Source organism: Colobus angolensis, unplaced genomic scaffold, assembly GCF_000951035.1.
Source record: "Colobus angolensis palliatus isolate OR3802 unplaced genomic scaffold, Cang.pa_1.0 Scaffold48, whole genome shotgun sequence".
Classification (NCBI taxonomy): Eukaryota; Metazoa; Chordata; class Mammalia; order Primates; family Cercopithecidae; genus Colobus; species Colobus angolensis.
The window spans coordinates 3,246,251-3,273,671 of NW_012118265.1; the positions used below are offsets into that span (position 1 = coordinate 3,246,251).

General features: G+C 37.8%; 1 protein-coding gene across 2 annotated transcripts in view; it reads left to right on the top strand.

Annotated features, from left to right (window-relative positions):
- RNF13 (ring finger protein 13) overlaps positions 1-27,421 on the top strand; it is a 172,228-nt gene that overhangs the window by 8,124 nt on the left and 136,683 nt on the right. For both annotated transcript variants that reach the window (XM_011958945.1, XM_011958944.1), the window contains one exon: positions 26,559-26,688. In XM_011958945.1, coding sequence (XP_011814335.1) covers positions 26,575-26,688 — 114 coding nt within the window. In that variant the 5' untranslated portion in view covers positions 26,559-26,574. The remainder of the gene's footprint in view (positions 1-26,558; positions 26,689-27,421) is intronic.

Here is a 27,421-nt window from a genome sequence, read left to right on the forward strand (position 1 = left end):
TTCCTTCCTTCCTTCCTTCCTTCCTTCCTTCCTTCCTTCCTTCCTTCTTTCCTTTCTTCCTTCCTTTCTTTCCTTTCTTTCCTGCTTTCTTGTTTTTTCTGTTGCCTTGGTTGGTCTCAAACTCCTGGCCCCAAACAGTCCTCCCTCCTCAGCTTCCTAAAGTGCTGGGATTACTGGCATGAGTCACCACTCCCTGCCCAGGCTTCGTTTCTAATGATAGAAATATCCAGAAAAACTTTATAGCGGGAATGAATTTCCACTGGGAAATAATCCTAGTAAGGAGCTGGTGATAAATGAATATTTCTGAATGAAGTCATGAGGGAGAAACATCGACTTTATTTAGACATAAAACACCTCATTAAATGTTGAAGAATACTTTATTTGCATAATTACTATGCTTGTCATTTACACATTTGACCTTCAAAGAGGAAGAACTGCTTATAATTTCCACATTTATCCAACACAGATTATAAATGTTAATTGCTTTTTTTGGAAAAAAGATTGAGGTAAAAATTCACGTAATTAACCATTTTGAAGCAACAGTTCAGTGGCATTTAGTATATTTGCAGTATTGTGCAACCATCACTTCTGTCTAGTTTCAAAACATTTTTATCACTTTAAAGTAAAATCTCATACCTATCAAGCAGTTACTCCTCATTCCCTGACGCCCCTAGCTCATGGCAACCAAATCTGTTTTCTGTTTTTATGGATTTACTTATTCTGGATATTTTATATAAATTGAATTATTCAATATTTGAGTTTTTATCCCTGGCTTCTTTCATTTAGCAAAATGTTTTCAAGGTTTACTCACATGTAGCATGTATCAGTACTTCTTTCCTTTTTATAGCAGAAGAATATTCCTTTGCATGTATATATATCAGTTTGTTTATCCATTTATCCATCGATGGATATTTGGGTTGTGTCCACCTTTTAGTTATTATGAATATGTTGCTGTGAATATTTGTGCCCAAGGATTTATTTGAGTACCTGTTTTCACTTCTTCGGGTATATACTAAGAATGGAATGCTGGGTCTTATGGTAATCCTGTTTAGCTTTTTGAGGACCTGCCAAACTGCTTTCCACAGTAACTAAACCATTTTACATTCCCACTGAATGTGTGAGGGTTCCAATTTCCCTACATCCTTGCCTACGCTTATTTTCTGTTTTTAAGAAATGATAATTGCCATCCTTATGGGTATAAAGTGGTATCTCACTGTGGTTTTGATTTGCATTTCCCTGATAACTAATGATTTTAAGCATCTTTTCATGTGCTTGTTGGCCATGTGTATATCTGCTTTAGAGAAATGTCGATTCAAGTTCTTTGCCCTTTTAAAAAAATACGTTGTTTGTGTTTTTGTATTGGGTTGTGTTTTTATATACTCCAGATACTAGATTGTTCATTATCAAATATATAATGTGCACATGTTTTCTTCCATTCTGTGGATTTTTTTTCAATTTTTTGATAGTGTACTTTGATCAATAAATGTTTTGAATTTTGAAGAAGTCCATTTTGTTTATTTGACTCATGCTTTTGGTGTCATATCTAAGAATCCATTTCCAAATCCCAGGCCGTGAAGATTTATCCTATGTTTTCTTCCAAGAGTTTTATAATTTTAGTTCTTATATTTAGCTCACTGATTCATTTTGTGTTAATTATTGTATATGGTGTAAATCCCAACTTCGTTGTCTTGGATGTGAATAGTTGTCCCAGCACCACTTGTTGAAGACACTGTTCTTTTGTCATTGAATGGTCTTTGGCATCTTTAAAATCAATTGGCTATAGATGTATGAGTTTATTTTTGGATGCTCAATTCTACTCCTTTGGTCTATATATCTATCGTTATGCCAGTGCCATGTTGTTTTGATTACTGTAGCTTTGTGGTAAGGTTTTGAATTTGGGAAATGTGAGTTCTCCAGCTTTGCTCTTCTTTTTAAAAATTGTTTGGCCTGTTTTGGCCCCTTGCAATTCCATATGAATTTGAGAATCAGCTTTTCCATTTCTGCATAAAAGGCCATCAAAATTTTGATAGGTAACATATTGAATCTGTAGATTGCTTTGGGTAGTATTGCCATCTTAACAATATTAAGCCTTTCAGTACCTGGATGTGTGTTTGATATCTTTCAGCAGTGTTTTTGTGTTTTATGGTTTTCAGTGTACAAGTCTCTCACCTCTTTTGTTATATTTATTCCTGGGTGTTGTATTCTTTTGGATACTATTATAAATGGAAGTTTTTCTTAATTTAATTTTTGGATAGTTCATTGCTGGGGTGTAGAAACACAACGGATTATGTGTGTAACATTTATTGCCTTTGACAGTCATTTAGTTTCTTTTTTCCATATACAAGCTGAATCACGTGAATAAATAAAAAAGTAGAAAGTGGAACACTAAAGAACTTGATCTGTAAGATGTCTGATTTCCCTGAATGTGGAAACTATGAAGTATGTTTTTAGCATAGTGTTGAACGATTATCTTACTATACTTGGGCTATTCCATTTCTGGTATCATGTTACATATATTTGATCATTATTAAAGAAGGTAGATCATTTCATTTTCTTTAGGTTTGGAGAGAAGTGTCAATATGTAATTCATTTTCAAATTTATAATTATTTTGCAACTTAATTTTGATGTTACAGAGAAAGCCTCAGGGATAAACTATATTTATCACAGAGTCTGGTACAGAGATCCATGAATAATAAAGATAAAATTAGAACAGAAGCTAATTTGAATATATAAATTATCATTAATATACGTTAGTTTTTATGTTTTTCTTGAAGTTTTCAAATAGCCTTAACATTTCATTATGAATAGAAATGTGAACAATTTCAACCTCATAAGTAATTAAAGAAATGCAAATTTATGCAATACTTGGATGATATGGGAAGGGCAGTATTTCATGACACAGACTTTTAATTGAATCCTAACTTCACTATTTAAGAGGTAAGTGTTACTGGGCAAGCAACTGAACACTTAAAACACTTAAAAATAGGAGGAAATATTTATAAAGTGCTTGCTGTGTGTTAGGCGCTGTTTTAAGCACTTTATGATGTTGATCCGAGTCTTTATTCCTATATTTATGGAGAGACAGTGGAACCTACTATAGAGTTGTGAGGATTAAAAGAAATAATGTATATTAAGTACTTAGCCAGATATATAGTAAGCATTTGATAAATATTAGCTATTTTTGTCATTTATAATTTCACCTAACACCAACAAAAGACCAAAAAAGGAGAATCGATGCAATGAAAGTCATATTTATTTGGAAATATTAATAGGAATGTTCTTTTCTGGAAAGCAATTTGGCAATATGTATAAAGTCTTAAAATGTTTCTTTGGTGTAGCGATTCCATGTCAGGGAATCTATCCCAAGAAGATAATCAGAAGTATGGAAAGATTTATATTCACTGGAAAATTATTTGTAATAGCCTGAGTTGAATTCAATTCAATATTGTACGGCAAGAAAATAGACAGTTATGTGTCAGCCATATAAAGCAGTACAAAGTAGTGGTTATAAAGAGTTTGAGCAACTATAATTTCAAGTAAAAAAGCATACAAATCATAATACAATATGATACAAGTGATTACTTTGAACTTTGGAAGACATTATATTATTAAAATAAAATAACATGTTAAAATTTTGGAGTAACTACAGAGTTAAAGTTGTAAAAACAGTGCAAAGACCTTTATGTTTTTTGTTATTAGAGAGAAAGTTGTTTCTCTGATGCTGTATTTTCCTGTAAACAACAATATTCTTTTTAAAGAACTGGCTGATTTCAGGGCTGGGGCAGGAAAAGTGCAAGATAGGACTAGAAAATCTTGTGCCAGAAAACAAGGAGGTGCTCAAGAGTGTTGGGAACATATTAAAAAGACACAGAAGCTAGCTTGAATAACCCTGCACTGGCCAAACAATTGGACATCAAAATAATAATACAATAACAGATTATAACCCATTGAATAAAACAGTAATATGTGATTCCATAGTGATATAAATAAATAAATGAATAAATTAAAAATTTGCCAAGAAATATGATAATTACCATGATAGGCAGAATAATGACTGCTCAAAGATGTCCATATCATAATACTTGGAATCTGTGAATATGTTACCTAGTATGAGAAAAGGAACTTTGCAGAAGTGATTAAGGACCTCCGGTTGGGAAGATTATCTGTGTGGGCCTAGTGTAATCACAATTGTCCTTAAAAATGGAAGAGGGAGGCATAAGAGGAGTTTGTTATAATGTGCTGTAAGAAAGAATTAATCTACCATTGCTAGCTTTGAAGATGGAAGAAGAGGCTACAAGCCAAGGATGTCATCAGCCTCTAGAAGCTGGTAAGTATAACAATCAAATTGTTGTATAATGTAAAACATTTTCATTTAAAAACATAGATGGATAATATCCTAGACTAGAAAAAAAATGTATATTTTGTGAAAGGAAATGACCTCTGTCCTAGTTTTCCTTTGGGGCTTTTTTTTTTTTTTTAAAAGATATACACACAAATATAGTTAGGTAGATTGATAAACAGACACATACAGGATTATATGAATATGTCTAGTTAATGTCCATTTGTAAGTATGTCTATATCAAAAAGCTGCAGAAGAAAACTAGGTCAGAGGTCATCCTCTTTTTTTTTTTAAATTTAACTTTTAAGTTCAGGTGTACATGTGCAGGTTTGTTATGTAGGTAAACTTGTGTCATGGGAGTTTGCTGATTAGATGATTTCATCACCCACATATTAAGTCTAGTACCTGTTAGTTATTTTTCCTGTTTTTTTTTTTTTTTTTTAAAGAGGCGAAGTCTTTCCCTGTTGCTCAGGCTGGAGTGCACTGGCGATCATAGCTCACTGAAGCCTCAAATCCTGGTCTCAAGCAATCCTCCTGCCTTAGCCTTCCCAGTAACTGGGACTATAGGTGCATGCCACCACACCTGGCTAATTTTTGTATTTTTTTGTAGAGACAGAGTCTCACTGTGTTGCCCAGGCTCCAGCAACCCTCTTTTTTTTTTTTTTTTTTTTTTTTTAAAGACTGAGTCTCACTCTGTTGCCCAGGCTAAGTGCAGTGGCACGTTCTCTGCTCACTGCAACCTCTGCCTCCCAGGCTCAAGTGATTCAGCCTTCTAAGTAGCTGGGAAACAGGCACCACCACGCCTGGCTAATTTTTGTATTTTTAGTAGAGACAGGGTTTCACCATGTTGTCCAGGCTGGTCTCAAACTCCTGACCTCAGGTGATCTGCCCATCTCAGCCTCCCAGAGTACTGGGATTACAGGTATGATCCACTGTGCCCTGCCTCCAGCAACCCTCTTGACATAGATGTTGTACATTCCAGGCCTGGTGTTGGCAGCTGTGCCCTGACTGCCTCTGCATACCTACCCATCAGCACCCCAGTGGGTTGTTTATTGTTTGCCTGGCAACCTTGGACTAGCTCTGGTCTGGTCAACCCAGTGAGATTCTCTGTTACCTAGAGTGCTGCAACCACACCTGCTGCAATGAAAACTGAGTTTCAGCCTCAGACTGTCTTCCAAGTTTGTCCCTTTGTAATGTCTCCTTCAGTGTTACTCTCTTATAGTTTAATAATTCCTTTTCTCTAAAAAATTAAAAACAGCTTTACTGAATTATAATTCACATACAATAAACTATATAAAGTGTATACTTTGATAAGTTCTGATATATGTATATAATCATGTAACCACCTCTATAATGAAGTTAAGGAACATATTCATCACTCCTAGAAGTTTCCTCATGCCCTTTTGGAATCCTTCTGTCCTGCCCCTCCCTACCTCTCTTTGTATCTTAATATTTACTATCCTATCATAGCTTAATAATCATTTATATTGAATACCTTTTGTTTAACTTACTAAATAGTGTCTCCTGTTTGAACCTCTGCTGGTACAGAATTGGTGTCTGGAGTGGCTCCAGCAGATAGGTCTGAAATTCTGAGATTTTGGCATTTGGTTGGTTATGCCTTTGGGCCTGAGCACAGTGCTAAGCTCCTTGTCAGAGGGTAATGGAATGCTAGTAATCCATGGCATCACAGTTAATTAAGCTATCACCTGTGGTTGATTATGATGTGTTGCTAATGAATGCAGATGCCTCAGAGCCCAAGTGGCTGCTACATTTGACCTTTATGGCAATAATAACTTTAAGGACTGTAGTGTAGGATAGAGTCTTTGAGTATAATTAAAGGCTTACAGACAGAAAATGACAGCTCAGATTTGTTAACTCTGTTGAAGATCTGCCTTTTCTCTTTTTTGATTATACATTTTACTTCAAATCATTTCATCTCCTCCAAATTATAAGTAAACTTGTGAATTAAAAGACTTGTTGCTTGCTTATTTAAGAAATGTTTTGCTGTATAAAAGTAATGCACACTTAGAAAACTTGAGCAAGTAGAACAGACTTCTCTTAATATTTTTGTGTATTTTCTTCTAGTCTCCTGTATATATTATGTAAAATGAAGTAGTCTAGGGAGTTTTAGTTTTTTATTCTGAAACATGCAGATAAATATAAAGAAGAATAAAAACCACAGAGTCCCACCATCCAGAGTTTACAAGATTCAGCAAATTAATTTATTATTTCGTAGTATTTATGTTTTGTTTTAAGACAGGGTCTTGCTCTGTCACCCAGGCTGGAGTGCAGAGGTACCATCTTGTCTCACTGCAACTTCTGCCTCCTGGGCTCAAACGATCCTCATGCCTCAGCCTCCTGAGTAACTGGGACTACCTGTGCATGCCACTATGCCTAGCTAATTTTTGTATTTTTTGTAGAGACAGAGTTTTGCCATCTTGGCCAGGCTGGTCTTGAACTCCTGGACTCAAGCAATCCATTCACCTCAGCCTCTGAAAGTGCTGGGATTACAGGCGTTAGCCACCATGCCTAGCCATATTTACATATTTTTAAATATTAACTGACAGTTGACCCTCTGTATCCATGGCTCTGTATCTGTGGATTCAACCAGTATTCAAAATATTCAGGCAAAAATGGATGGTCGCATCTCTACAGAACATGTTAAACATTGTGGTATAACAACTATTTACATAGCATTTACACAGTATTCAGTATTACAGCTGATCTAGAGATGATTTAAAGTATATCAAAGGATTTGCATAGGTTATATGCAAATACTATACCATCTGTGGTAAGGAACGTTACCATCCATAGATTTTAGTATGAGCGGGCAGTCCTGGCACCAATCTCCTACAGATACCGAGGATGATTGTATTATAAAGTATATATAAACTTTTAACATTTTTAATGTTAAGGTCTTAAATTTTTTTTCTGAGCATAGTTAACAGGTAGTCACATTCAGAGGCTCTGCAGAAGATATCAAGAGAGGCCATGTAGGCATTCAGTCTACAAATATTAATATTAAACACCTAATACATGCTAGGCACTCTTTAGGTACTTGTGATACATCCATAAAATAAAGATTCCTGTCTTTGAGGAGCATATATTTTTGTGGAAAAGCTGAACACTAAACAATAAATATAACAAGTATTATAGTGTGATAGAAAGTCATGAGTATTATAATAAAGGAAAGATGATTATAAGAAGAGTGAGGCGTGGTAGGTGCATACGCAGGCTGCAAACACTTGCCAAGGGAGAGTGTGGTGTCCAGAAAAGACCAAGAACAGGGCTTGGTCTTGGGGTGATGTTTTAAATAAACAGTTGTTATAGGCTGAGTGTAGTGGCTCATGCCTGTTATCCTAGCATTTTGGGAGGCCAAGGTAGGAGGATTGCTTGAGGCCAAGAGTTCAAGACCAGCCTGGGCAGCAAGGCAAGACCCCCATCTCTCTATTTTTTTTTTTAAGAAACAGTTGTTATAATCTATGGGAGTGGTATAACTTGATCTGGTGCTCCACCATTAACATGGTAAGCCATGTTAAGTTTCATGCTTAACACCTGAGCTAAGTATGAGTCATTGGACTTCTCAGCTTTTTGTTCAGAAATTGCAAAAATTAAAGGAGGGATTGGGATGAGGGAACTGGTTCATTTAGTCAGTCAGTTAGACTCTAGCACTTTTAAACATAGAAATTGAATCCCCTAAAATAGGGAAAATGGAACGACAGTGCAAGTTCCCTGTGTTGTTTTTGTTTTATTTTACAGTGTTGTTTTGATGATTAGATGCTTAACACAGTTCCTAGCACAAAATTAAGTTTTCTATCAATGTTGGCTACAGTGATGGTGACATTTATGTGAGGAATCATGAAAATAAAACATTCTGGTTCAGGAGATAGATGACATTAATGCCTTCAAGTATACTTTGCATGGTATTTGATATTTTGGTAATCAAGAAAACCAGAATTTTCTACCATCTTACCCTAAATAGTGTTGAATATTCTGCTATCCATGAAAGCAATTTCATTGTCAATTGTCTTTTTCTTGTTTCCTTTGTGGCTTATTGCTAGGGTTGGCAACCTATGGTACTCGTGACAACAATGGTATTTGAAAGAATTATGAAGTCTGTTTTTGTTAGCACTCCTCTCTCTCTCTCTCTGCTTCTCCTTTCTTTAGTTTGACCCTCTGCGCACTGCCTATTAACTTGGAAAAAGTTTGTGAATAATGACTTGGTATGCCACTTGCCAATCTTTGGTTCAAAACAGTGCTTTCCAAATTTGACTTAATTATAAGGATTCAATAGGGAACTTTTTTTTAAAGTCAAATTATAGGTTTTCTGTCTGCATCTCAAGGAGAGGGGCCTGGGAACATTTATTTTTGTCACAGGCACTGAGATTTGTGAACTAAAACAAAAATGTATTTTCCATTTATAAGAATCACCTGGAGTATATGTAAATACTGTAAGTAGTATAGATTACCAGATCACATCTCATATACACTGAATGAGAAACTATAACTTTGGGGTTGAGAACAATTGGTATGAAGGCCCTGAGATGGGAAAGAATTTGGTATTTTGGAAAAACCTATTTCTTTTTTTTTCTTTTTGAGATGGAGTCTTGCTCTGTCACCCAGGCTGGTGTGCAGTGGTGATCTTGGCTCACTGCAACCTCTGCCTCCCAGCGATTCTGCTGCCTCAGCCTCCCAAGTAGCTGGGATTACAGGAATGAGCCACTAGGCTAAGCTAATTTTTGTATGAGACAGGGTTTTGCCATGTTCGCCAGGCTGGTCTCGAACTCCTGACCTTGGGTGATTCTCCTGCCTCGGCCCCCCAGAGTGTTGGGATTACAAGTGTGAGCCACCGCACCTGCCCGGAAAAACCTGTTTCTTAATCTATTAAAAGTAAAAAATGGATCATTTTGTTTCATTTGTTGAAAAATCAAATTGTAAAACATTTATTGCATTAGATGAAAAAATTTTGCTTTGGTTGATTGTGGTAGTTAAAAATCTTAGATTATGCTTGCTTTTACTTTGGAAGGCTTTATGTTAGAGGAATTTACTGGGCAAACTTCTGCTTTCTTGCAGAAAATATTGTGCGTCTTATTTTTGCTTAAAAAGAGAAGCCCTGTTATTGTTGTTTTTGTTTTGTTTTCTGAAGTAACACTTTTGCTTATGACAACTTCTGATCCGGTGTCTTTAAAAGCTTTAAAAAACTATGGGGATTTACATATAGCATGTGATATGGTTTGGCCGTGTTCCCACCCAAATCACATTTTGAATTGTAGCTCCCATAACCCCCATGTGTTGTGGGAGGGACCCGGTGGGAGGTAATTGAATCATGGAGGTGGTTTTTTCTGTGCTGTTCTTGTGGTAGTGAATAAGTCTCATGTGAATTGATAGTTTTATAAAAGGGAAGTTCTCCTGCACATGCTCTCTTGCCTGCCACCATATAAGACATGCCTTTGCTCCTCCTTCACCTTCTGCCATGTTTATGAGGCCTCTCCAGCCATGTAGAGCTGTCAGTCCATTAAACCTCTTTTTCATTATAAATTACCCAGTCTCGAGTTTTCATCATAGCAGTATGAAAATGGACTAACATAGTAAATTTTTACCAGTGGAGTGGGTACTGCTATTAAGATGCCTGAAAACTTATGTTTAAAAGGGAAGTGACTTTGGAACTGGATAACAGGCAGAGATTGGAACAGTTTGGAGGGCTCAGAAGAAGACAGGAAAATGTGGGAAAATGTGGAGCTTCCTAAAGACTTGTTGAATGGTTTTGACCAAAACACTGATAGTCATATGGACAATGAAGTCCAGGCTGAAGTGGTCTCAGAAGGAGATGAGGAACTTATTGGGAACTGGTGAAAAGGTGATTCTTGATATGCTTCAGAAAAGAGACTGGTGGCACTTTATCCCTGCCCTAGAGATTTGTGGAACTTTTAACTTGAGAGAGATGATTTATGGTATCTGGTGGAAGAAATTTCTAAGCAGTAAACCGTTCAAGAGGTGACCTGAGTGCTCTTAAAAGCATTCAGTTGACAGGGCGCAGTGCCTCACACCTGTAATCCCAGCACTTTGGGAGGCCGAGGCGGGCAGATCATGAGGTCAGGAGATCCAGAACATGGTGAAACCCTGTCTCTACTAAAAATACAAAAAATTAGCGGGATGCGGCGTGGGCTCCTGTAGTCCCAGCTACTCAGGAGGCTGAGGCAGGAGTATGGCGTGAACTCGGGAGGCGGAGCTTGCAGTGAGCTGAGATCGTGCCACTGCACTCCAGCCTGGGTGACAGAGCGAGACTCCATCTCAAAAAAAAAGCATTCAGTTGTATTCATTCACAAAGATACGGTTTGAAATTGGAACTTAAGTTTAAAAGGGAAGCAGAGCATAAAAGTTTGGAGAATTTGCACCCTGATGATGCAGTAGAAAAGAAAAACCCATTTTCTGCGGAGAAATTCAAGCCCGCTGTAGAAATTTGCTGAAGTAACAAGGAGCCAAATGTTAATTGCCAAGAAAATAGGGAAAATGTCTCCAGGCCTTGTGAGAAGTCTTCATGGCAGCCCCTTCTATCATAGGCCCAGAGGCCTTGGAGGGAAAAAGGGTTTGCTGGGTTGGGCCCAGGGCCTTGCTGCTTTGTGAAGTCTTGGGACTTGGTGTCCTGGGTCCTAGCTGTGGCTAAAAGGGACCAAGGTACAGTTTGGGCCATGGCTTCAGAGGACGTAAGCCCCAAGCATTGACAGCTTCCACATGGTGTTGAGCCTGCAAGGTGCACAGAAGTCAAGAACTGAGGTTTGGAAATCTCTACCTAGAATTCAGAGAATATATGGAAACGCCTGAATGTCCAGACAGAAGTTTGCTGCAGGGGTGAAGCCCTCATGGAGAACCTTTGCTAGGGCAGTGTGAAAGGGAAATACAGGGTTGGAGCCCCCCACACAGAGTGGGGACTGCCTACTGGGGGACTGCCTAGAGGAGCTATGAGAAGTGGGCCACTGTTCTCCAGACCTCAGAATGGTAGATCCACGAACGGCTTGCACCACGTGCCTGGAAAAGCTGTAGACACTCAATGCCAACCCATAAAAGCAGCCAGGAAGGGGGCTGTACCCTATAAAGCCACAGGGGCAGATCTGCCCAAGTCTGTGGGAGCCCACCTCTTGCATCAGCATGATCTGGATGTGAGACATGGAGTCAAAGAAGATTATTTTGGAGCTTTAAGATTTGATTGCCCTGCTGTCAAATTTCAGACTTGCATGGACCATGTAGCCCCCTTGTTTCTGCCAGTTTCTCCCATTTGGAATGGGTGTATTTAACCAATGCCTGTTCCCTCATTGTATCTAGGAAGTAACTAACTTGCTTTTGATTTTACAGGCTCATAGATGGAACAGACTTACCTTGTTTCAGATGAGACTTTGGACTGTTGAGTTAATGCTGAAATGAATTACGACTTTGGGGGCTGTTGGGAAGGCATGATTCGTTTTGAAATATGAGGACATGAGATTTGGGAGGGGCCAGGGGCAGGTATTTCTTCATAGCAGTATGAAAATGGACTAATACAGTATGTGTTAGAAGTTCTGGTTGCCAGAACTCCTGGAAATCTTGATGCTTTTTAAGGGACACTAGGAAGTTATTGATATATTTAGGTGGTGTGTGAGCTGAGAACACTATTTTGGAGGAAATTTTATGGTGCCATATATATGTCATATACATATGTGACCATAATCACATTTGTAGGAAAAATAACCTATTAAATGATGTGTGACTGGCTATTATAAATTTTCCACTAAAATAGTTAATTATTTATTCACTTTTTTTTCTGTTAGTGCTTGGTACAGTATATATTCTTTTGATGCCTATTGTAGTATAAGGTACATTTCTTGAAAAAAAATAAATGGAAATTACTCTTTGTCTATTCTTTTTGCAAATTAGGAAAAGATAACAATTCTTTTAGTAGTGGAATATTTTGGTCCAGTTCTTGAGATGCCAGTGAAGGTCAGGAATGTAGTTTCAGAACCAGTGGAATCTGAGCTTACTTGGTGGATTTCTTATGGAGATGGTTAGCTGTTTCATGAGTGTTATTTGGCAGTGAAGCAGTTGGTATCACTCTGTTGACTCATCTTCAGAATTAAAATTTATTTGGAAGTGAGTTTCCTGAAAGTAATACTGGTCTTAAAAAAATCATTGTCAAATATTTAAATGTGAAGTTAGGATTTACTCTGATGCTTGGGAAATTTTTAAATTTTTCAGTGACCAGCATTAGACAGGTAACTGTCATTTATCCTCTAAAACCATACAGATAATCCTGTGTGCCAGCCAGTTTGCTCAGTTTCTCAAAAATGAGGCCAAGAGAAAACGCAGCAAAACCAGGAGTTGATTTTTAAAAAAATCTATGAAATTAACAAATCTTTCATTATATTGGTTAAAGAAAACAAGAGAGGAGACTCAACTAAAATCAGAAATGGAAGAGGGGACATAACTACCAATTTTACAGAAATAAAAAGGATTTTAAGTGTACTATGAACAATTGTATGCCAAGAAATTGGATAACCTAAATGAATTGGATGAATACCTGGAAAGACACAACCTCCCAAGACTGAATCATGAAAAAATAGAAAGCTTGCACAGACCTTTGGGAGATTGAAGCAATAATCAAAAACATTCCAAGAAAGAAAAGCCTGGAATCAGATGGCTTCATTGGTGAATTCTACCAAATATGTAAGGAAGAGTCAACATCAATTTTTCTCAAACTCTTCCCAAAAAACTGATAAAGAGGGAACACCTCCTGACTCATTCTAAGGGGCCAAAATTATCCTGGTACCAAAGTCAGACAAGGATACTAAAAGAAAAGAAAAAGAAAAAAAAAGAAAAGAAAATACAGACCTTATCTCTCTCTCTCTCTCTCTCTCTCTCTCTTTTTTTTTTGAGACGGAGCCTCACTCTGTTGCCCAGGCTGAAGTGCAATGGCATGATCTTGGCTCACTGCAACCTCCGCCTCCCAGGTTTAAGTGATTCTCCTGCCTCAGCCTCCTGAGTAGCTGGAGTTACAGGTGCCTGTCACCATGCCTGGCTAATTTGTGTATTTTTAGTAGAGGCAGAGTTTCACCATTTTGGCCAGGCAGACCGTAATCTCTTGTAACTGCTGATGCAAAAATCCTCAACAAAATGCTAACAAACTGAATTCAGCAGCACATTAAAAGCATTATACACATGATCAAGTTGGACTTATTCCTGGAATGCAAGGACAGGTCTACGTTTGAAAAGTCTTATAATCAATGTAATGTACCACATTAAGAGAATAAAAACACATAATCATTTCAATAGATGCAGAAAAAGCATTTCACAGAATTTAACACTCTTTCATGATAAAATGCCCAACAAACTGAAAATAAAAGGAGACTACCTCAACAGAATAAAGGCCATATGTAAAAAACTGACAACTAATATAATTGATCGTAAAAGACTGAAAACTTTTCCTCTAAGATCAGGAACAAGGCAAGGATTCCTGCCTTTGCCATTTCTGTTTATCATGGTACCACAAGTCCTAGCCAGAGCAATTAGGCAAGAAAGAGAAATGAAAGACATCCAAATTAGAAAGGAATAAGTAAAATTACCATTGTAAGCAGAGGATATGATCTTACATGTGGACAATCCAGGATTCCACAGAAGAAAAAATATCCGATAGAACTATTAATAATAAGTGAATTCAGCAAAGTTGCAGGATACAAAATCACATACAAAAATCAGTTGCATTCCTATAAAGTAACAGTGAACTATCCAAAAAGGAAATTAAGAAAACAATTCCATTTACAGTATCAACAAAAATAAAGTAGTCATAAACCAAGGAGGTGGAAGAATTGTACACTGAAAATTATAAGACTTTGCTGAAATAAAGAAGACATAAATAAATGAATAGACATTCCATGTTTATGGATTGATAGACTTAATACTGTTAAGATGTCAGCACTACCCAATCTATGGATTCAATGTGATTATTATTAAAATCTCAATAACCTTTTTGCAAAAATAGGAAAATCTATCCTAAACCATATATGGAATCTCAAGGGACTCCAAATAGCCAAAACAAAGTTGTAGGTCACATACTTCCTGATTTCAAAACTTAGCTACAAAATTACAGTTATTAAAATAGTGTGGTACTGGTGTAAAGATAGACATATAGACCAATGGAATAGAATAAAGAACTCAGGAATAAAGCCTCACATACATGCTCAAATAACTTTTGACAGAAGTCCTCCTGTGGTTTGGAAATGGTTTGCCTGGCCCCACCAAGTCTCATATTGATATTTGATCCCCAGTATTGGAGGTGGGTCTGATGGGAGCTATTTGGATTATGAAGGTAGATTCCTCATGAATGGCTTGATGCCATTCTCATGGGAATGAGTGAAATTTCACTCTTAGTTCCTTTAAGAACTGGTGATTGAAAAGAGCTTGGCACTTTCTTCCCTCTCTCTCACTTCCTGCTCTTGCTGTGTGATGGGCTCCATTTTGTCTTCTGCCATGAATGGAAGCAGCTTGAGGTCCTCACCAGCTATCGATGTTGGCACCGTGCTTGTACAGCTTGCAGAACTGTGAGCCAAATAAACCTCTTTTCTTTATGAATTACCCAGCTTCAGATATTCCTTTATAGCAACACGGATGGACTAAGACAGGTGTCAAGACCATTTGATGGACAAAGGCATTGTACATAGTCTTTTCTACAAATGGTGTTGGAAAAATTCAATGTCTATATGCAAAAGAATGAGTTTGACCTTTACCTTATACCATATGCAGCAATTAACTCAAAATGGATCAGAGACCTAAACATAAGAGCTACTATGTAAAACTCTTAGAGGAAAACATAGAGAAAGCTTCACAACATTGGAATTGGCAGTAATTTCTTGGACACGACACCAAAAGCATGGGCAACAAAAGAAAAAAATAAATGTTTGACTTCATGAAAATTAAAACGTTTTTGTGCATTGAAGGACAGTACCAACAGGGTGAAAAAAATGAGAGAAAATACTTTTCCATCATATATTTTATAAGGAATTGCTGTCCAGAATATATAGAGAATTCTTTTTTTAAAATTTTTTTATTTCCATAGGTTTTGGGGGAACAGGTGGTATTTGTTTACATTAGTAAGTTCTTTAGTGGTGATTTGTGAGAGATTTTGGTGTACCCATCACCTTAGCGGTATATACCCTCATCCCTCTCCTACCCTTCTCCCGAGTGCCCAAAGTCCATTGTATCATTCTTATGCTGTTGCATTCTCGTAGCTTAGCTCCCACTAATGAATGAGAACATACGATGTTTGGTTTTCCATTCCTGAGTTACTTCACTTGGAATAATAGTTTCCAATTCTATCCAGGTTGCTGTAAATGCCATTAAATCATTCACTTTAATGGGTTAGTAGTATTCCATATGTACCACAATTTCTTTATCCAGTAGTTGATTGATGGGCATTTGGGCTGGTTCTGTATTTTTGCAATTGCGAATTGTGTTGTAATAAACGTGTATGTATCTTTTTTTTTTTTGAGACGGAGTCTTGCTCTGTCGCCCAGGCTGGAGTGCAGTGACCAGATCTCAGCTCACTGCAAGCTCCGCCTCCCGGGTTCACGCCATTCTCCTGCCTCAACCTCCCGAGTAGCTGGGACTACAGGCGCCCGCCACCTCACCCAGCTAGTTTTCTTTGTATTTTTTTAGTAGAGACGGGGTTTCACCGGGTTAGCCAGGATGGTCTCGATCTCCTGACCTCGTGATCTGCCCATCTCGGCCTCCCTAAGTGCTGGGATTATAGACTTGAGCCACTGCGCCTGCCCGCAAATATCTTTTTTTATGTGACTTTTCTCCTGGGTTGGGGTTGCTGGATCCCCAGTAGTGGGATTGCTGGATCAAATGGTAGCTCTACTTTTAATTCTTTAAGGAATCTCCACATTGTTTTCCATAGTGATTGTACTAGTTTACATTCCTACCAGCAGTGCAGAAGTGTTCTCTTTCACCATATCCATGCCAACCTCCATTATTTTTTGATTTTTTTGATTATGGCCATTCTTGCAGGAGTAAGGTGGTATTGCACAGTGGTTTTGATTTGCATTTCTCTGATCACTAGTGACGTTGAGCATTTTTTGATTTGTTTATTGGCTATTTGTGTATCTTCTTTTGAGAATTGCCTATTCATGTCCTTAGCCCACTTTTTGATGGGATTGTTAACTCAGTGACAAAAAACCAAGCAACTCAATTAAAAAATGAACATAGGAGCTGAATAGACATTTTTCCAAAGAAGACATACAGATGGCCAAGAAGTACATGAAAAGATGCTCAGCATCACTAATCACTGGGGAAATGCAAGTCAAGACCACAATGAGATACCACTTTACATGTATTTTAGTATGGCTATATGTGTATATATATTGTATATATATGTCTATCATAAAATAGATGTAAAGTGGTATCTCATTCTGGTCTTGAAGGAAAACATAAAAAAATGTTGGCAAAGATGTGAAGAAATAGTGTTTGTGTATTATTTGTGGGAAAGTAAAATGGTGCAACCACTTTGGAAAATGGTATGACAGTTCTATAAAAAAAAAATCAAACGTAGAATTACCATATGATCCAGCAATACTTCTGGATATATACCACATATAATTTAAAGTGGAAACTCAGTTATTTTTTTCGCAATAGCTAAAAGATCTAAGCAACTCAAGTGTCGATTGAGAGATTAATGGATCAGTAACATGGGGTATGTACATATAAAGAAATATTAGCCTGCTAAGGAAGGAAATTTTCACATGTAGTACAACATGGATGAAACTTCAAGATATCATGCTAAGTAAAATAAACTAGTCAAAAAGGACAAATATTGTATGATTCCACTTATATTAGATACTTAGAATAGTCAAATTCATAGAAACAGAAAGTAAAATTGTGCTTGCCAATGGCCAGGGGATGGGGCGTGCATAATTAATGTTTAATGTTTGAGAAGATGAGAAAATTTTAGGGGTGGATTGTGGTAATATTTGCACAACAGTGTGAATATAGTTAATATTACTGAACTGTACACTTCAAAATGTTTAAAATGGTAAATTTTGTGTCTATATGTCACGTTAAGAAATGAGGCTGAAGGTCTTCTGAAAAGATCATTGAAGAGTTAAAATAATTTTTCATGCATTTAATCAATTTTTTGTTATATAAATTCTCAAACATATTGAAAAGCAGAGAAATAGTGTAATGAATCTCAATGTAATCTTCACCTAGATTTACAGTGTGTTTTTTTCTGAAGTGCTTTAAATGACAGATATCATGACATTTCTTTCCTAAGTACTTTACTATAATAGATAGCTCCCAAAATAAGGACTTTTTCATACAGCCGTTGTATTAGTCCTTTTTCACACTGCTGATAAAGACACCTGAGACTGGGCAATTTTCAAAAGAAAGAGGTTTAATGGACTTACTGTTCCACGTGACTGGGGAAGCCTTACAATCATGACAGAGAGTGAAAGGCACATCTCACATGGTGGCAGACAAGAGAAGAGAGGCTGTGCAGGGCAATGCCCCTTTATAAATCCATCAGATCTCATGAGACTTATTCATTATCAGGAGAATAACATGGGAAAGACCTGCCTCCATGATTGAATTACCTCCCACCAGGTCCTTCCCACAACATGTGGGAATTCAAGATGAGATTTGGGTGAGGACACAGCCAAACAATATCATTCTGCTCTGGCCCCTCCCAAATCTTATGCTCTCGTATTTCAAAACCAATCATGCCTTCCAAAAGTCCCCCAAAGTCTTAATTCATTTCAGCATTAACTCAAAAGTCCACATTCCATTGTCTTATCTGAGACAAGGCAAGTTCCTTCTGCCTATGTGCCTATAAAATCAAAAACCAATCAGTCACTTCCTAGATACAATAGGGGTACAGGCATTGCATAAATACAATTGTTTCAAGTGGGAGAAATTGGCCAAATCAATAGGGCTACAGGCCCCATGCAAGTCCAAAATCCAGCAGGGCAGTCAAATCTTAAAGCTCCAAAATGATCTCCTTTGACTCCTTGTCTCACATCCAGGTCACGGTGATGCAAAAGGTAGGCTTCTATGGTCTCGGGCAGCTTCTCCCCTGTGGCTTTGTGGGGTACAGCCTTCCTCTTGGCTGCTTTCATGGTCTGGAGTTGAGTGTCTACGGCTTTTCCAGGTGCACAGTGCAAGCTGTCGGTGGATCTACTATCCTGGCATCTGGAGGATGGTGGTCCTCTTCTCAGAACTCCACCAGGTGGTGCCTCAGTAGGGACTGTGTGTGGGGGTTCCAACCCTGTATTTCCCTTCCATACTTCCCTAGGAGAAGTTCTCCATGAGGGCTCTGCACCTGCAGCAAACTTTTGCCTGGGGATCCAGGCATTTCAATACAGATTCTGAAACCTAGGCAGAGGTTCCCAAGCCTCAATTCTTGAGTTCTGTGCACCCGCAGGCTCAGTACCACATGGAAGCTGTCAGTGCTTGGGGCATGCATCCTCTGCAGCCAGGGCCTTGAACTGTACCTGAGTCCTGTTTAGCCACAGCTGGGATGCAGGCCACCAAGTCCCAAGACTTCACAAAGCAGCAAGGCCCTGGGCCCAGCTCAGCAAACCACTTTTTCCTCCTAGGCCTCTGGGCCTGTGATGGGAGGGGCTGCCATGAAGACCTCTGACATGCCCTGGAGACATTTTCCCTATTTTCTTGGCAATTAACATTTGGCTCCTTGTTACTTCAGCAAATTTCTACAGCTGGCTTGAATTTCTCCTCAGAAAATGGATTTTTCTTTTCTATTGCATCGTCAGGCTGCAAATTTTCTGAACTTTTATGCTCTGCCTCCCTTCTAAACTTAAGTTCCAATTCCAAACTGTATCTTTGTGAATGAATACAACTGAATACTTTTAAGAGCACTCAGGTCACCTCTTGAACAGTTTACTGCTTAGAAATTTCTTCTGCCAGATACCCTAAATCATCTCTCTCAAGTTAAAAGTTCCACAAATCTCTAGGGCAGAGACAAAGTACCACCAGTCTCTTTGCTAAAGCATGTCAAGAATCACCTTTTCACCAGTTCCCAATAAGTTCCTCATCTCCTTCTGAGACCACTTCAGCCTGGACTTCATTGTCCATATGACTATCAGTGTTTTGGTCAAAACCATTCAACAAGTCTTTAGGAAGCTCCACATTTTCCCACATTTTCCTGTCTTCTTCTGAGCCCTCCAAACTGTTCCAACCTCTGCCTGTTACCCAGTTCCAAAGTTGCTTCCCCATTTTCAGGTATCTTTTCAGCAGTGCCCCGCTCTACTGATACCCATTTACTGTATTAGTCCATTTTCATGTTGCTTAAACTGGGCAATTTACAAAAGAAAGAGGTTTAATGGACTTATAGTTCCATGTGACTGGGGAGGCCTCACAATCATGGTGGAGGGTGAAAGGCACGTCTCACATGGTGGCAGAGAAGAGAAGAGCTTGTTCAGGGAAACTCTTTTTTATAAACCTATCAGGTCTCGTGAGACTTATTCACTCACACGAGAATTGCATGGGAAAGACCTGTCCCCCATGATTCAATTGCCTCCCACCAGATTTCTCCCACAACACCTGGGAATTCAAGATGTGATTTGGTTGGGGATGCAGCCAAACCCATACCAGCTATAATATTATCATCATATCTAAGGATTTTTTTTAAGGATATCTAGTATCTGGGCCATATTTTTGTTGTCTCCATTATTCCCAAAATGTATTTTTATTTTTGGTTTAATGGAACTATATGTTGCATTTGTCTTTACTGTTTCTCATCTCTTTTGATGTATTAACAATTTCATGTCATTTTCTCATTCTATTCTCTTGTATTGCCTCTGTTTATTGTGTTGAATTTTGTAGAAATTGGGGCATTACCCTTAAGCAAGACACCTATCTTGTGGTATCTTATTTTTTTTTTTTATTCCAGAAAATTCTTGTAAGCTTGAAGTGAGAGCTAAAGGCTTGTTAGAATTGGTTTAAAACAGTTTTGCAAGAATACATCTTAAGTGTTATAGTACAGACTGAATAGAAAGTAAAATTAGAATTTGACAGTTGGAAAAATCTTTAGAGTTAGAAAGCTGATTTCAGTTAAAATGTCTGTTAATAACTCGTAGAATTATGTCAAATAGTAGGCCAAATTAGATGTGATCAAGGATGGTGGTAGTGGACACATCTCTAGAAGCCTTTTTGGTAGTTCTCAAGGGTTTCTTGTATATTCTCTACTTTGAACTTTCTTCCTTTGAAGAAGTGTGACTTTTTTTATTATAGGCATACTCAAAATGAATACGGAGTTATATTCTGTCTTTGGTAATATAAGTGGGAGGAGGAGGGGCACAAGGAGGAGGAAAGGGATAAAGGGAAGGAGGAAAAGAGGTAGATGTTTGTTATCAGCAAGATTTTACTTGATTTTTTTCTATGCATTCTCTGCTTCCCAGAATGGTTCTAAAATATCCTCAAGATGAATGTATTCTGTTTGCTGGGGGATAAGAGTCACGACAAGCAATACTTTATTGTAGACCATGCAGAGACTCCAACAGTTGAGTAAGTTCAAGCATGAGAGACAAGTAAGAATTGTAATGGAGAAGAAAGGTACCACACTCACTGTCCATGGTCAGGGGTTCTGATTGGCATCCACACTCTCAGTAACTGATGGACTATTACCTGGTACCAGGTTCACTAGCTTGGTAGGTGGTAGGAGGATAGAGACTGGGAGCACAACATATCAACATAAAATGTATCTTCATTGAGAAGCCTTACATTCATTCAGATAAACCTTTCATACCTACCAAAGAGTATACTGGATTGTAACCAGTGAGATAAATATGTAGATGTGTGTCACCTCAGCATACAAAAGTGTCACATATGAAAAGAACCACTTCTTTTAATATTCTGTGAGTAGCTGCAGCTTCCCTCAAGCATCATGCTTTCTTTCAAGAAACACACACTGCAGGGAATCTGAGACTTTTTTTGTTTATGTTTTTGTAATAAGCTTTCGTAGTTAACTTACAGTCTTTTCAGTTTAAATACTTTTCATCAATCAGGAGTCATTTTTACCGTAAATAATATTGCCTAGTAATACAACAGACAGCCTGCATTTATTTTAATCCAGTTGATTAAGTGCTAGAAGAAGGTGTCAAAGAATTTAAGCTTGCTAACCTTTCTCCTCAGAAGGCTTCCTGGAAAAGGGAAGATTTAAATGAAAACAAGGCCGGGCGCGGTGGCTCAAGCCTGTAATCCCAGCACTTTGGGAGACCGAGACGGGCGGATCACGAGGTCAGGAGTTCGAGACCATCCTGGCTAACACGGTGAAACCCCGTCTCTACTAAAAAATACAAAAAGCTAGCCGGGCGAGGTGGCGGGCGCCTGTAGTCCCAGCTACTCGGGAGGCTGAGGCAGGAGAATGGCGTAAACCTGGGAGGCGGAGCTTGCAGTGAGCTGAGATCCAGCCACTGCACTCCAGCCTGGGCGACAGAGCGAGACTCCGTCTCAAAAAAAAAAAAAATAAATAAATAAATAAATGAAAACAAAACGGAACAAAACAAAACCTAGCAGCAACAACAGAAAGCCTACGTGCTTATTTGAGAACATGTTAATAAGCGTGGTTCTTTTTCGCAGAAACTATCTGTAGTTGAACATACACAAAATTTTGCATACAATTTCATAGGATTTGTAGTTTTCCCCCTAATTCTCTTTTGAAGATAGAAGAGAGTGTATTTTGGTTCCTGGGTAACATGTGAATGATAATGCCAGCAAGGTGGTTGCTGGAAACAGTGAGTTAATCAGAGCAAGGTTGAGTGGTAGAGTATGAGGTAGTAAAATTGTTTAGGTTGAGCAGATTGTTTTTTAATTTTTTTTTGAGACAGAGTCTTGCTCTGTTGCTCAGGCTGGAGTGCAGTGGCATGACCTCGGCTCTCTGCAACCTCTGACTCCCAGGTTCAAGCGATTCTTGTTCCTCAGTCTCCTGAGTAGCTGGGATTGCAGCTACTCAGCTACAAAAACTACCACGCCTGGCTAATTTTTGTATTTTTAGTAGAGACAGGGTTTTCCCATGTTGGCCAGGCTGGTCTGGAACTCCTGACCTCAGGTGATCCACCCGCCTCAGCCTCCCAAAGTGTCAGGGTTACAGGTGTGAGCCGCTGCGCTCGGCCTGGGCAGATTCTTAAATGTGAAAATTTTAGACCCTCTTGCACCTTCTCCAACATTTACTTTTGTTGACCAATGCCTTACTTCCCCCTACATTCATTTTAAAGTTCTTGTCTTTCTTGACTTTCATGAAATCAGTCTCTCTCTCTTTTCTCTTTTTCCACCTCCCTTTGAAACTTAGATATCCCTCAGTTTTTTTAGTCCTCTTCTGATTTTGATTTTCACTTTTACATTAAGAGCACTTCAGTTATTCCTACCTACTGATGATTCCTAAGTCTCTTTTTGCCTTGTGTGGAGCTTGAGATCTTTATTTATTGTTGTCTGTGTACATGTCCACTAGACTGTTCCACAAATACTAAGTTCAGAAATTCTCAAGTTGTACTTACTCTCTCACTGTGGTCTTCCTTCTGTGTTTCCTGTTTCATCTCTTGGCATCCCTGTCCAAAGTCCTTTCTTTCTATATTCCATTGCTATGTTAAGCCCTTCTGTGCATAATTGTATTTATTCTACAGAGTTTACTTATAGGTCCTATTGTCCTACTTTTAGAGATAAAGCAATTTATGTAATTTAAATGTTTATCTCCAAATTACACTATTAGTATGGGACAGTGCTGGGATATAAACCCATATGTATAGATTCCATATTTTTTACTGCAAATATTATAACGCCTGCCACTTCTGTCACTTTAATCTAAAAAATATTAAGGGTTTACCTATAGGTGTAATTAAAGAAATATTTATTGCAGTGTTTTTCTAAAAAAAAATTCCAGCAGTAGGAATTTCTGTTCAGTCCGTTAAAGAATATTCATAAGGAATACCAGGTGGCCATTTATGCATCATATTTTTGACCAGTAGTTTTTATTTTATGTAGACAAATCATGTATGGAAACCCAAAGTGTGAAATAGTTTAAGAAAAAACTGCTTGAAAGAAGGGAAGCTCTGCGGTATTTCATGGACAGCTATCTGCAATGGTTTTTGAGCAGAATTAGGAAAATACTCGTAATACTTTAAGTGAAAAAAATACAATTACTAAAACAATATGCACAGTGTGCCCCCAATTTTGCTAAAAATGTATTTGAATATGCAGTTCGCCCTCCATATCCATGGGTTCTACATCCATGGATTCAATCAACTGTAGAGTGAAAATATTTGGGGAAAAAAGCATCTGTACTGAACATGTACAGACTGTTTTTCTTGTCATTATTCTTGAAACAATACAGCATAACCATTATTTACATAGCATTTACATTGTATTAGATATAAGCAATCAAGATATGTTTTAAAGTATTTGGGCGGACATGTGTAGGTTATATGCAAATATTACATCATTTTACATAAGGAACTTGAGCATCCTCAGATTCTGGTATCTGCAGGGAGTCCTGGAACCAATCCCCCGTGGATACCAGGGGACAACTCTATACATCGCTAAAAGACTGGAAAGTTATATATCAAAGTACGAACACTAGTTATTCCTTAACTTGAGGATTATTTATAATTTTTATTTTCTCCACGTTTTCCACAATGAGCAAGAATTAATTTTGTAAATAGAGACTATAAGTAAAACTCCCAAACATTATTAAATAAGGCAATAAATGCAAAAAACCCTCAAAACCTACTCCATATCATTGAATACACACCATATACACACATGCACCGTCATATACAAAGTAAAAGAAAACTGGTGACTGTTGCTCCATGAGCATTGGCTTTTGAAGCTCTTGAATACCTTTGTAGGCAAGAAGCTGTACTCTACTCTTGGAACATCAACCTTGGATGGATATTGATGCTGTTTTCAGTAGGGGTTTAGAATTTGGACTTTGGAAACTGACTGTTAGGTTTGAATCCTGGCTCTGCTGTTATTTATTGTTTTATCTTGGGCAAGTTGCTTAACAGTTCCTAAGTTTTCCCCATTTGTGAAATGATACCTACCTTATAGGGAGGTTAGGATTAAATGAGTTAACTTAATAACATGCTTACAACAATGCCTGGCACTTAGTAAGGGATCAGTATTAGTTGTTTTGGCTATTATTCCTGTCTTTTATTTTCCCTCCAAACTCTGTCTTCCTTTCCCTCCCCCAAAGTTAGCTGGAGATTTAGATGGAAAGTCATAGTTTTTATTCAGATTCAGTTTCCCAAAGAGGTCACTGGTCAATAAGGTACATACTTCTTCTCCTACTAAAATTTAGTAGCAGCTATACCTTATTTTGTAAATATTTGTATGCTTTTATGGTATGATTTCTAACCAGAAATTGTCCACAGTCAGTGATTCACTAGGAGGATTTACAAGACTCAGCACATGGTTGTACTTACAGCTGTGATTTATTACAGCAGAAGGATACAAAACAAAATCAGTGAGAAGAAAAGGCACATGGGGTAAAGTCGAGAGTAAATCAGTGTAAGCTTCTAAGGGTCCTTTCTCAGTGGAGTTACACGGGATGCGTCTAACTCCTCCAGCAAGTTGTGACAACATATGTAAAACGTTTACCAAGGAAGCTCATTAGAGACTCAGTGCCTAGGGTTTATATTAGGGATTGTTCATACAGACACTCTCTGCCTAGCATGTACCAAATTTCTAGACCCTAGAAGGAAAACAGGTATTCAGCACAATTCACATTTGTTTGTAAAGTGTAGGCACACTGAGCTGTTCCTACTAGGAAATGGTAGGAACTGTCCTGAAATCTAAATTTCCAGATGCCAGCAAGGGACCAGCCTTGCAAGCAGACCTTTCTAGGGATAGCAATCTCAGGCCTGCTATGTTAACTCTTTTCTGTACCATGGTATGTTATGAAATGTATTTTACTTAAGAAACGAATGTCAACAAATCTAGACATTTTAAAAAAGCTTTATTGAGATACAATTCTCACCTTATAAAATTCAACCAATTAAAGTGTACAGTGCAGTGATTTTTAGTATATTTATAGAGTTGTGCAGCCATCACCAGAGTCTAATTTTGGAACATTTTCATCATCTCCCCCTTAAAACCCTTACTCATTAGCAGTCATTTCTCATTCCTACCTTTCCCCTCCCTCAAGCTTTCCCCCCACACCCTGCCAATCCCTAGGCAACCACTAATTTACTTTTTGTTGTTAAGGAAAAATCTATACTTTAGCATGTTTTCATTTTTATTTCATCTGTGATATTAGTGTCTTTGTAAATGGTACCTTAAAAATTATTCACAGGTATTTTACTTCTAGTGTGTCAAAGATTCAGAGTTTGAGTCTGTATGGCAGCTTCTACATCTAGAGCACTTATGTACACTAATCATCATCAAAATGGATATTACATGAGTTTGGAATATTTAATGAAATAATTCGTTATAAAAGCCCTTGTTTTTGTAATGTTCGTTCTCACTTGTTTAAAAGTATATAATACAATTGATTGAGGCATACCAATGAGAATTTTAATATTTATGGGTTGACGTTTAGTCTTTTCATGGTATCTTTTTGCTAAAAGAGAGAAAGGGACTCATAGTGAACAGGATGAAGTTGGGAGAGGTAGTTACGCTGTTGCCATTCAGATGTAGAGAGGGGAAAAAAGTGTAGATTGTTAGGAGGAAGTAGGACAAAAAGTATTCCTTTATTATGAGTGGCTATTAATTTTTTTGGCATTCTCCAATGTTGGTACAATATACAGTAGCAATGAAAAGTAAATTTACACGTGAATTTATATTGAACCAGAAGCTAAAAATTTTTTAAGTTGTAGAAAATTTTCAATTTTAAACAAAGCTGCTTGTATGTTTTTAACCATTATTTTGGTTGAAATCTAGTTTCTTTGAAAATTGGGTAAGACAAGCTGTACTATAAACTGAGCACTATGGGAAGATGTTTGTTTTGTGATTAAAACACAGAACTTTGTCATCATGAGTTATATAGGTATTGACTAAACATGAGTGTTCACCTAAATGTCCAAATCTGTGTAATGCTTATGCTTTTGAAATAAAAGCTTTACCTTTAATGTTAATACATGTTTATAATTAAAAGGGATATTTTTGGACATTGGGAATTAATATATCAAATGATCTATTCCCTGGGACAAAGCACCAGCTCTCATAGTTACTTACATCCTTGTCTTCCAGGTGATTTTACGACGAGATGCTGCTCTCCATAGGGATGCTCATGCTGTCAGCCACACAAGTCTACACCATCTTGACTGTCCAGCTCTTTGCATTCTTAAACCTACTGCCTGTAGAAGCAGACATTTTAGCAGTAAGTACAGTGAAATTTATTCATGTCTAGAAACATCCCTTAAGGAAAAGCTTAAAAAAAGCCCTGAATGATATTTATAAGACATTGTTATAAGATATTTTTATCTAAAAACATACCCCAACACATATACACAGTTACTTGACATTGAGGTACCTTATTCATTTATTTATTTATTTTTTGAGATGGAGTTTCATTCTTGTTGCCGAGGCTGGAGTGCAATCGTGCGGTCCTGGCTCACTGCAACTTCCACCTCCCAGGTTCAAGCAGTTCTCCTGCCTTAGCCTCCCGAGTAGCTGGGATTACAGGCGTGTACCACCACGCCTATTTTTTTTGTATTTTTAAGAGACAGGGTTTCACCATGTTGACCAGGCTGGTCTCAAACTCCTGACCTAAGGTGATCTGCCTGCCTTGGCCTCCCAAAGTGTTGGGATTACAGGTGTGAGCCACTGCACCCAGCGCCTTATTCATTTTTTTTTTTTGCTTCATATCTAGTGTAAGATCTTATGAACAATCAGTACCTGATAAATAATGTTGCACATGAGGGTATGTGTGCACATGTGGGTGCTTTGCACACATACCTACCTGCTGTATACTTATGTAGAATTTTACTGTTTTTCTTAGTACCTAGTACATCTCTTCATGACTGTAAGATCTCAGTGGTATCTCTATTGATAATAATATTTAAGAAATTCTATAAGATGTTGATAGAAAACTTCAACCCAAGATTAGCATT